Below are 11,490 nucleotides of genomic sequence, written 5' to 3' on the forward strand. Positions count from 1 at the left end.
TGAGGTCTCGCCAAGTTGCCCAGGTGGGTCTCGAATCCGCGGGCTCAGGCAATTCACTCATCTCAGCCTCCCAAAGGCGCAGGATTACAGGCTGAGCCACCGAGCCCGGCTGCCTGTTTTTTTTTTTTGGGTTGGAGTCTCACTCTGTTACCCCGGCTAGAGTGCAGTAGTGTGCAGCCACTACAGCCTCGATCTGCTGTACTCAAGGGATCCTTCTGCCTTAGCCTTCCAAGTAGCTGGAACTACAGGTGTGCGCTACCATGCCTGGCTAATTTTTTTATTTATTGTAGAGACCAGGTCTTGCCAACAAGCCCAGTCTGGTCTTGAACCCCTGGGCTCAGGCAATCCTCTTTTTTTTTCTTTTTTTTTTTTGAGTTGGAGTCTCACTCTGTCGCCCAGACTGGAGTGCAGTGGCCGCTCCCGGCCACTGCGGCCTTGACCTGCTGGGCTCCGGTGATCCTTCCGCCTCAGCCTTCCAGGTAGCTGGAACTACAGGTGCGTTACCATGCCCGGCTAATTTTTTGATTTATTGTAGAGATGAGGTCTCGCCAAGTTGCCCAGACGGGTCTCGAACCTGTGGGCTCAGGCAATCCACTCACCTCAGCCTTCCAAAGCACTGGGATTACAGGCTGAGCCACCAAGCCCAGCTTCAGGCAATCTTCTTATCTCTGTCTCCCAAAGTGCTGGAATTACAGCAGTGAGCCACCACACCTGGCTCTTTTGCCTATTTTAAAATAGGTTGTCCTTTCTTGTTGAACTGTAAGCATTCTTTATATATTCGGGCTACAAGCTCCTTGTTGAATATGGGATTTGTCAACATTTTATCACATTCTGTGGGCTGTCCATGTGAGCTATTTCTTGCTCACCTTGAGTTCATATGCATGTTTCCCCCAGTTGTAGAGCAGGCTGAATCTTCAGCTGGAAAGAATCTCCCACATCAGTCCTGTGAGCCAGCCGCCCCCACACTACTCACCCGGATCTTGCTGTTGAGGATCCTGTCGTTGATGTCTTCATCAAAGCACTTCTGAGGGTACACTTCAATGCAGTGCGTCTTCAGGTTCTGCTGGATCTGGGGATTGCACACACGTGAGCCCAGCCCACCCTGCCCACACTGCCACCCTGTCCCCATCCCTGCCCTGGGCACCCAGATCACCCTGTTCCTGAAGACCTCTCGCTCCTCAATGGTCAGGCTGTCAGCCCGGGCGATCACAGGCACCACGTTCACGGTCCGGCACAGCCGCTGCAGCAGCTCAATGTCCAGGGGCCGCAGGCTGCCCGGGTGGAGACGGGGACGGCAGCAAGGGGGGCAAGCGAATTGGTGAGGGGGGAGCCAGCCTGCAGCCCGCGCCGGGGACGCCTCCTCCTCCTCCCTGCCCCCTGCAAGTGGCCCTCCCGGGCCGAGCAGCCCCCTCACCAGTGCCCGGTGGGAGGCACAAAGTACACACAGCAGTGCACACGCGTGTCGGGGATATGGCGCTGGCGGGTGATGAGCAGCTCCTCCTGCAGGTACCGCTCATACTGCTCGTTGATGTAGCCCAGGATGGGTTCCCAGCTGGGGCGGGAGATGGGCCTCAGATCTGTGCCACCGGGAGCCTGTCCGCCTCCTGTCTCCTCTGGGTGGGTGCCCTCGTGCCCTCCGCCACCTCCCACATCACCAGAGAGACCCCTGCCTCCCCTGAGCTGAGGCCTCAGCTTCCCTGCCTGCAAAATGGGGACAGTACCAGCATCGGCTTCGCAAGGGAGGGAGGGCTGGGCCTGAGACAGATGAGAACCCGCGATGGTCTCAGCTGCCGCATCCCCCACCTTGGGTCTTGGGGTTGTCGTCCATGCAGCAGCCAAACGGACCGTTCCACCCACGGGTCTTCCTGCTCCGACTCCAGGGGCCGAAGGAAAGCCGCAGTGCTTCCACCACCGTCCTCACCCTGTCGCTCCCGCTGCTCCACTCACACGAGGCGGCACCTCAGGGCTTGGTACTCGCCATTCCCTCTGACGCTCTGCTCCCACGTGCAATGTTCTTTCACCTCTTCGTCTTTGGCACATGTCACTTTCTCAGTGCTGTCTTTCTCTGTCACCCACATATAGTCACTTCTGTCGCTCCCAGGAGTTGGTTCCTGATTCTCTTCTCTGTCCTGTTTTTCTGTACTCACACTTAGAAAGACCTTCCTCCTCCTCCTCCTTCTCTTCTTCCTCCTCTTCCTCCTCTTCTTCTTCCTTTTCTTGTTTTTAGAGACAGGGTCTTGTTCTGCCACCCAAGCTGGAGCGCAGTGACGGGATCATAGCTCACTGCAGCCTCGAACTCCTGGTCTCAAGCAATCCTCCTGCCTCAGCCTCCCAAAGCACTGGGATTCCAGGTGTTCCTTCTAGGAGACCATGTCTCTGGATACCTGAACCCTCTGGTTTGCCCATGGCCATCCTGGTTCTCCCCAGCTGTCCCAGTATAATCAACAGCGTTCTGACATTTGCAAAAATGTCCCGTTTGGATGATTCACATTAGACTTACCTTCCATTAAAGCGATTGACCTCGTCATTATCTGCCCCATGCAGACAAGAATGTGTGTCTGTTTTGTTCATTGCTATATCTCCCAAGTCCCCCAAGTCTAGAGCAGAGCTTGGCACATGGGGCAGTCATCTCTAAGTATCTGCAGGGATGGGGTTCAGGACCCCTCAGACACCAAAATCAAGGTCCTTATGTAAAATGGTGCAGACCTGGCATAGTGGCTCATGCCTGTATTTCCAGCACGTTGGGAGACTGAGGCGGGAGGATTGCTGGAGTCCAGGAGTCCGAGACCAGCCTGGGCAACACAATGAGACCTCATCTCTACAAAAATTTTTTAAAAATTTGCTGGACATGATGGCATGCACCTGTAGTCCCAGCTCCTTGGGAGGCTGAAGTGGAAGGATCACCTGAGGCTAGGAGGTCCAGGCTGCAGTGATCGTCACACTGTACTCCATCCAGCCTGGGCAACAAGGTGAGACCCTAACTCAAAAAATAAAATAAAATTGTACAGTATTTGCCTTTAATTTACAAGCATCCTCTAGAATTCCTCAAATTGTCTTGATGCTACATTACTTATAATACCTACTGCAGTGTAAATGCTATGTCAATATCTGTTAAAATGCATTTTTAACATGTATTATTTATTGCTATATTGTTATTTTTTCTTGTTTTGTTTTCCTAATTTTCTTTCTTTTTTTTTTTTTAGTTGGAGTCTCACTCCATCATCCAGGCTGGAGTGCAGTGGCACATTCATGGTCACCCCAGCGTCAACCTGCTGGACTCAGCGATCTTCCCGCCTCAGTCTTCCAAGTAGCCGGAACTACAAGTGTGCAGTACCACACCCAGCTAATTTTTGATTTATTGTAGAGATGAGATCTCGCCAAGTTGCCCAGACTGGTCTTGAACCCTCATACTCAGGCAATCCACTTGCCTTGGCCTCCCAAAGTGCTGGGAGCCTGAGCTTGACCTTTCCTAAAATTTTTGACTGTGGTTGATTGCTTCTGGGCATGTAGACCATGATCAAATTCACAGATGCAGATGCCAAGGACCCGGAGGATGGACTGTGAGGACTGAGCAAGTGTGCAGGTATGTGCAGGGCCGGCTTCGTGGAAGAGTGGGCAGAGGCTTTGCTTGAGGGTCACTGCTCTGTGCTTACAGTCTTTTTTTTTTTTGAGTTGGAGTCTCACTCTGTTGCCCAGACTGGAGTGCTGTGGCCGTTCCCAGCCACTGCAGCCTCGACCTGCTGGGCTCCGGCGATCCTTCCGCCTCAGCCTTCCAAGTAGCCGGAATTACAGGCATGCACTACCACGCCTGGCTGATTTTTTGATTGATTGTAGAGATGAGGTCTCGCCAAGTTGCCCAGGCGGGTCTCGAACCCGTGGGCTCAGGCAATCCACTCACCTCAGCCACCCAAAGTGCGGGATTACAGGCTGAGCCACTGAGCCCAGCCTACAGTCTTTCAATTCTTAACAATTTTTGAACAAGGGGCCTACCCTGTCATCGCACTCTGTCCCATGAATTATGCAGCTGGTCCTGACTGTGCATGCTTTTTACCAACTGCTCTCGTTTATTTATTTATTGCTTCAAGAGACAAAGTCTCAGCCGGGCTCCGTGGCTCAGCTTGTAATCCCGCGCCTTGGGAGGCCGAGGTGAGTGGATTGCCTGAGCCCACGGGTTCGAGACCCGCCTGGGCAACTTGGCGAGACCTGCTCTCTACAATAAATCAAAAAATTAGCCGGGCGTGGTAGCGCACGCCTGTGGTTGCAGCTACTTGGAAGACTGAGGCGGAAGGTTCGCCGGAGCCCAGCAGGTCGACGCTGCGGTGGCCGGGAGTGGCCACTGCATTCCAGTCTGGGCAGCAGAGAGAGACTCCAACTCAAAAAAAAAAACAAAAGAGAGACAGTCTTGCTCTGTTGTCCAGGCTGGAGTACAGTGGTGTGATTGTACCTCACTGCAGCCTCAGACTTCAGGCCTCAAGTGATCCCCCCCATCTCAGTCTCCCAAGAAGCTGGGATTACAGACATGTGTCATCACACCTGGTTAATTTTTTCTTTTTTCTTTTTTGTAGTGATGGGGCTTCACTCTGTTGCCCAGGCTGGTCTTGAACTCCTGGCCTCAAGTGATCCTCTGGCATCAGTCTCCCAAAGTGTTGGGATTATAGACTCACAAGCCATCACACCTGGCCCCAGTCTCTCTCACTGAGAACCTAGAACAATGCTGCAAGTGAGTGTCCTTGTCCCCAAGTGACGATGAAGGAATCCGAGGCTCAGAGCATCTGTGACCATCTCTGGTTATGCTGCTAGAAAGTGACCTAACCAGGGCTCCTGACTCTGGAGTGTGGGTGTCTAACCCCCTGTTGTCCCACAACCTTTACTGAGCACTTGCTATGTGCCAGGCAGCAAGCTAAGCCTCTTACACACTCAATGCCCTATAGTCTCCTAGGGTGAATTGACATATCCATTAGGCAGATGAGAAAACTGAGGCTCAAAGATCACACAGCCAGGCTGCTCTAGAGGTCAGAGAGACAGGGGCAGGACCAGGAGGGGGCAACAGGGACTTGGCTCCCATCCCCAAGGACCCACCACTTATCGTTGTTGATCTGGTCCCCAAAGCCGGGCGTGTCGGTCACTGTCAGCTTCAGCTTCACGCCCTTCTCCTCAATGACTGTGGAGGGAGAGCAGAATGGGGAGAGGCTGGATGAGGAGGCTGGATGGGGAGGATGGATCTGGGAGAGAGGAAGGGATGCTTACCATGAGTCTCTGAGTGTAACTGCAGCGTCTGGGGCATGGACACCCCCGTGCCTGGATGGGTTGACTTCCACACCTTGGACCTGAACAGTGTGTTCACCATCGTGGACTTGCCCAGCCCGGTCTGCCCTGGAGTGACAACCAGATGACAGCCGTCACGGGAGTGTTTCTCAAACTCTTAAACAAATACACCTTTTTTTTTGAGTTGGAGTCTCACTCTGTCGCCCAGACTGGAGTGCAGCGGCCGCTCCCGGCCACCACAGCCTCGACCTGCTGGGCTCCGGTGATCCTTCCGCCTCAGCCTTCCAAGTAGCTGGAACTACAGGCGCGCGCTACCACGCCCGGTTAATTTTTGATTCATTGTAGAGATGAGACTCGCCAAGTTGCCCAGGCGGGTCTCAAACCTGCAGGCTCAGGCAAACCATTCACCTCAGCCTCCCAAAGTGCGGGATTACAGGCTGAGCCACCGAGCCCGGCTACAAATACACTTTTTAGAAAGTAAACTGTTTTCTGGTCGGGCATGGTGGCTCACGTCTATAATCCCAGCACTTTGGAAGGCTGAGGTGAAAGGATTGCCTGAGTCCACGAGTTCGAGACCAGCCTAAGCAACTTGGTTCCAGCTACTTGAGTCCAGCAGGTCGAGGCTGTGGTGGCTGTGAGTGTGCTACTACACACCAGCCTGGGCAACAGAGTGAGACTCCAACTCAAAAAAAAAAAGAAAGTAAACTATTTTCTAAGCATGACATATATATATAGACAGTGTGTGACGCTGTAAGTGTGCACTCAATGCTTCTCTTTCCTTTTTGTATTGAGGTATTTTCTATAAGGAAAAATTAACCATTAACTACTTTAAAGAGCACAATAAAGTGGCATTGAGTACATTTGCAACCGCCACCACCTCTGTCTAGTTCCAAGACTTTTTCTTTCTTTCTTATTTCAGAGACAGAGGCTTGCTCTGATGCCCAGGTTGGAGTGCAGTCATAGCTTACTGCAGCCTCTAACTCCTGGCCTCAAGCAATTCTTCTGCCTCAGCCTCCCAAAGTGCTGGGATTACAGGCATGAGCCACCTTGCTTGGAGGATGTTTGTCTTTTTTTTAGTCGGAGTTTCACTTTGTCACCCAGGTTGGAGTGCAGTGGCACAATCATGGCTCACCACAGCCTCGACCTGGGCTCAGGCGATCCTTCTACCTCAGACTCCCGAAAGGTTGGGACTACAGGTGTGTGCCACCATGCCTGGCTAATTTTTAAATTTTTTGTGGAATTAATGTCTCACTATATGGCCCAGGCTGGTCTTGAACTGAGCTTAAACAATCCTCCTGCTTTGGCCTTCCTCCCAAAGTGCTGGGATTCCAGGTGTGAGCCACTGTGCCTGGCTGACTTTTGTCCTTTGATGATTCAGTGTCTCCCAGATGTTCAGTTACTACACCTCTGTGTGGTGCTGCCATTGGGCCCACTTAACAGATGGGGAGACTGAGTCTGAGAGAGGTGAGGCCACATGCCCAGAACTGCAGGGTCGAACCCATGAGTCTGTCCCCTGTGGGCCCACCTCTCACTCACCTACCACCATGATGTTGAACTCGAACCCCGTCTTCATGGCCTTGATCTTCAGCTGGTCCAGCACAGTCTCGATGCCCACGTGGCCCAGCATCTCACAGGGTTGGGTCCTGGGACTGGAGGGCCTTGGGGAAGGGCAGGGGGGAGGGGACCGCTTCAGGGGGTCCATGGGGCCGAGGCCTGTCACAGGGAGAGGGACATGACCAGGGGCCGAGTCACTGGGTCAGAGGGGCCCACCCTGAGTCCTCCTGTCCAAACCCCGACTGCAGCCCAGCCGCCACCCCCACGCTCCATGCCCTGGCATAGCCCCGAGTGCCCTGGTCCAAGGAGCTGGTGAAGGGTTCTGTGCGGAGCAGCCTCTCGGGGCAGACTGACTCCCCCACTCTGTGATGCTCAGCACCAGTGGTCTGTCCTGTCCCCACCCACAGCCCAGGCAGGAGATGCTCGGGTTGGAGGTCTCCACTTAGGTCCTTCCCCTGGCACAGCTCAGGGGAGGATTTGCACTGGACCCAAGTCCCAGAGGGGGCTGCAGGGAGGATGGGGGGCCGTGGCTCAAGTTCTAGCAGGGAATGGGGTGGGGGCTAAGGAGGGGATGCCTTGCTTTCCCCTGGGGGACCCAGAGTAGAGCTGATCGAGATGGACAGCGAGGGACATGCCACAGGTATGAAGGGGACAGAGTGAGGCAGAGAAGATGGCCTCCGAGAGACCAGGCAGGGTCGGTGGGACCTTCAGGGACAGAGAGAGAGGTGGCCTCCTGTGGCACCTGGTGGCAGTGGGTCCCTGTGGAGCCTCCAGCAGCTGCCTGTCCCTGGTGTGAGTGGCGAGGGGGAGGGGGAGGTGACAGTTAACTGAAGAATCTGAGCTCTGTCCCCCCCCATGACTCCAGTGGGGATTCCTCTGTCGCAGGTCACTGTCATCCTCCCAGTGACCCTGGGCCAGTAATATAGTGACCACTTAGAGATGGGAACCGAGGCCCCCAGGGCGGCTGATGAGCAGCAGAATTGGGCTTCAACCTCCAAGTTCATGCGCTCAAACACTCTGCCAGGGAAGCAGATGACCGCTGGCCTCATGGGGACATCCGTGTGCTCTTCTTGTACTGTTCATCCTTGGCACCGTCGTGTTCTAAATTGCCAGTGCTGGCCAGGTGTGGTACTCACGCCTGTAATCCCAGTACTTTGGGAGGCTGAGGAGGGGAGGATCGCTTGAGCCCAGGAATTTGAGACCAGCCCTGGCAACTTAGCAAGATTTCATCTCTGCAAAAAATAAAAAAAATTGGCCTGGTGTGGTGCACCTATAGTCCCAGCTACTTGGGAGGCTGAGGCAGAAGGATCACCTGAGGGAGGAGAAAGCTTTGGTGAGCAGTGACTGTGCCACTGTACTCCAGCCTGGGTGACAGAGTGAGACCCTGATTCCAATAAAAATAAATAAACTGCCTGTGTTGAAAACATCAAAAGATTGATTTAGCAAATGTTTACTAGTGCTGATGTTGCACAGGGCATTGTTCTGGGAGCCTGAGGATGTTAGCTTAAGAATCATCAGCCCTAGGAAGGAAGTGTCCTTACCACCCGAAGTTTATAGATAAGAGAGCAGTCAAGTGAATTGTTCAAGGTCCCACAGTGAGGAAGTAGCTGAGCTGGGACTTATGTGATCACCCTCTGCTGCCTCTTTCCTTGTTCACAGAAGCATCTAGATTCCCAGTGTGTCTTTTTTTTTTCTTTTGAGTCGAAGTCTCACTCTGTCACCTAGGCTGGAATGCAGTGGCATGCTCATGGCCATCACAGCCTCAACCTGCTGGGCTCAGGTGCTCTTTCTGCCTCAGCCTTCCAGGAGTGAGCCACCATACCCGCCCCAGTCTATCCTAGAGATTGCAGCGCTGAGTCAAGATGAGCCATGTGCTCTCCAGATTGCCATGATCCTCACCCCTCCCTATTGTCTTTCTGATAAGCTGTTTCTTTTCTTTTTTTTTTTTTGAGACAGGTCTCGCTCTGTCTCCCAGACTGGAGTGTAGTGGCACGATCCTAACTCACTGTAACCTCGGACTCCTGGGCTCAAGGGATCCTCCTGCCTCAGCTGGGATGAGCTGGGATCACAGCCATGAGTCACCATGCTCATCCTTGATAAACTCTTTCTTGTACCAAGTCCGTCGCACTCAGTTCTTCCCTGTTTCCTGGCGTCTAACTTTGCAAGCCCTAAGAGTTCCTCTGTCTTAGGTGTTGGCGAGCGTTTTCTGCAAAGAGCCCCAGAGTTTCTATTTTAGGCTTTGCTGGTCCTAAGGTCTCTGCTGCCATTACTGGTTGAGTCTCTCACAAGGTGCTGAGGCAGCTGCAGACAGCACGTGAGCGATGGGTGTGGCCAAGTTCCAGCTAAACTGTGTTCACAAATGTGCATGGTGGCCGTGGTTTGCCACTCACCAGCTCCACCCCAGCCCATAATCCCAGTACTTTGAGGGGTGGAGGTGAGAGGAATGCCCGAGCCCAGGAGTTAGAGACCAGCCTGGACAACTTGGCGAGACCTCGCGTCTACAATAAATAAAAAAATTAGCCAGTGTGGTGGTGCGTGCCTGTGGCTCCACCTACTTGGAAGGTTGAGGTGGAAAGATCACCTGACACCAGCAGGTTGAGGTTGTGGTGGCCATGAGCGAGCCACTGCACTCCAGCCTGGGGGACAGAGTGAGACTCTGACTCAAAAAAAAAAAAAAAAGTGAAAGCTACAGCCCCCGGCCCTTGAGGGCTTCGGCATGGGGCCTCTTGCCAAAGCAGATGATGGCATGGGGAGTGGGTGGCCAGACAGTTCTGGGGTGTGTGGGCGGAGCCGAGTCTGAACAGAAGCAGATGGCTCCCTAGGAAGTCCGTGAGGAAGCAAGCCTCTGTGTGGAGAGAACGCTTTCTCCAGGAAAGTCCTCCCATAGGACTAAGGTGGCTCTGAGTCCCGGGGAAGAAGCCCCAGTGGGCGCCAGCGGGGTCTGCGCACTTTGGGGGTGGCTGCAGGAGCCTCAGTGAGGTTCAGGACCAGTGTGCAGGATGCATGCTCTATCCAGAAGGTGCTCCTGGCAGCGTAGACAGGGAAGAGCCAGGGGTACAATGACCTGGGTGGCTTAGGGATGGCAGACGAACCCAAATGCACACAAGGGACAAGAGCCTGGGGGAATCACAGGAGCGAGTGACAGTAACACAGGGCATTTGGTGTATGCTTCCTCTGGGCACTTCATCATGTCTAGCAAGCCCCTGCCTCACTGATGATTTCATTTAACCTCACAACAACCTGAGGAAGTGGATACGCTTTTTTAAAATTAGCACCACTGCTTATGGATTTCTTTCTTTTCTTTTTTGTAGATTTGGGAGTATATGCATGTTTGCTCCACAGACATATTGTGGTAGAGATTGGGTCTCAGTGGCCCATTCCACAGAGACTGAACACTGTGCCCCCTAGGTAGTTTCCGAACCCTGACCCTCCTCTCCCCTCCCCCCTTATTGGTGTCCCCAGTGTCTGTTATTTCCGTCTTTGGGACCATTTAGCTCCCTCATGGGAGTGAGAGCACACGGCGTTTGTTTTTCTGTTTCTGAGTCCGTTCACTTAGGATGATGCTCTCCAGCGCCACCCATGTTGCTGCAAAGGACGTGATTTCATTCTTTTTTGTGGCTGCAGAAGTGGATACTGTTCATTTATTTACTTTTTAGAGACACGGTCTTACTCTGTCCCCCAGGCTGGAGAGCAGTGACATGTGCAGTCGTTGCTCACTGCAGCCTCGAACTCCTGGGCTCCGGTAGTCCTCCTGCTTCGGTCTTCCAAGTTGCTGGGACTGCAGGTGAGCTCCACAATAAATGAACTTTTCTTTTTAGGCCAGAGAGCAGCGTCATGTTCACAGCCACTGCAGCCTTGGCCTGCTGGACTCAAGCAATCCTTCTGCCTCAGCCTTCCAAATAGCTGGAACTACAGGCATGCACCACCACCCCAGACTAATTTTTTGGATTTATTGTAGAGATAAGGCCTTGCCAAGTTGCCCAGGCTAGTCTCGAGCCCATGGGCTCAGGCAATCCTCTCATCTCGGCCTCCCAAAGTGCTGGGATTATAGGTGTGAGCCACCGTGCTTGGCCAAACTGTTTTTTTTAAAAGTGAGAGTCGCCCTTTGTCACCCAGGATAGAGTGCAGTGGCACGATCGCAGCTCACTGTAGTCTTGACCTCCTGGGTGAAGCTGGGACTACAGGTGTGTGCCATCACGCCTGGCTAAAAAGTGAACTTTTTTTTTTTTTTTTTGAGTTGGAGTCTCACTCAGTCACCCAGACCGGAGTGCAGTGGCACGCTCCCGGCCACCGCAGCCTCGACCTGCTGGGCTCCGGTGATCCTTCCGCCTCAGCCTTCCAAGTAGCCGGAATTACAGGCATGCGCTACCACGCCTGGCTGATTTTTTTATTTGTTGTAGAGATGAGGTCTCGTTGCCCAGGTGGGTCTCGAACCCACGGGCTCAGGCAATCCACTCACCTCAGTCTCCTAAAGGTGTAGGATTACAGGCTGAGCCACCAAGCCCGGCTTCGGCTTCCCTTCTTAAACCTTTGCACTCAGCCTAAAAAAAGGAAACTGTTTCTCCGAGGCAGAGCCTGGTGGTTTCCCCCGCTGGCTTTTGGAATAAAACTGCTTTTTTTTTTTTTTTTGAGTTGGAGTCTCACTCTGTCGCCCAGGCTGGAGGCAGTGGC

At 53.3% G+C, this 11,490-nt stretch overlaps 1 protein-coding gene across 1 annotated transcript in view; it reads right to left on the minus strand.

Moving 5' to 3' along the window:
- Window positions 1-6,971, minus strand: part of SEPT12 (septin 12) — a 14,037-nt gene extending 7,066 nt beyond the window's left edge. The window contains exons 1-6 of the mRNA XM_008058042.2: window positions 6,802-6,971; window positions 5,248-5,373; window positions 5,080-5,161; window positions 1,415-1,552; window positions 1,154-1,271; window positions 974-1,069 (exon numbers count right to left, since the gene is read on the minus strand). Coding sequence (XP_008056233.1) covers window positions 974-1,069; window positions 1,154-1,271; window positions 1,415-1,552; window positions 5,080-5,161; window positions 5,248-5,373; window positions 6,802-6,967 — 726 coding nt within the window. The 5' untranslated portion in view covers window positions 6,968-6,971. The remainder of the gene's footprint in view (window positions 1-973; window positions 1,070-1,153; window positions 1,272-1,414; window positions 1,553-5,079; window positions 5,162-5,247; window positions 5,374-6,801) is intronic.
- Between the last annotated feature and the right edge of the window lie 4,519 nt (window positions 6,972-11,490).

This window comes from Carlito syrichta, unplaced genomic scaffold (genome assembly GCF_000164805.1).
Source record: "Carlito syrichta isolate Samal-C Ts95f unplaced genomic scaffold, Tarsius_syrichta-2.0.1 Scaffold303189, whole genome shotgun sequence".
Lineage (NCBI taxonomy): Eukaryota > Metazoa > Chordata > Mammalia > Primates > Tarsiidae > Carlito > Carlito syrichta.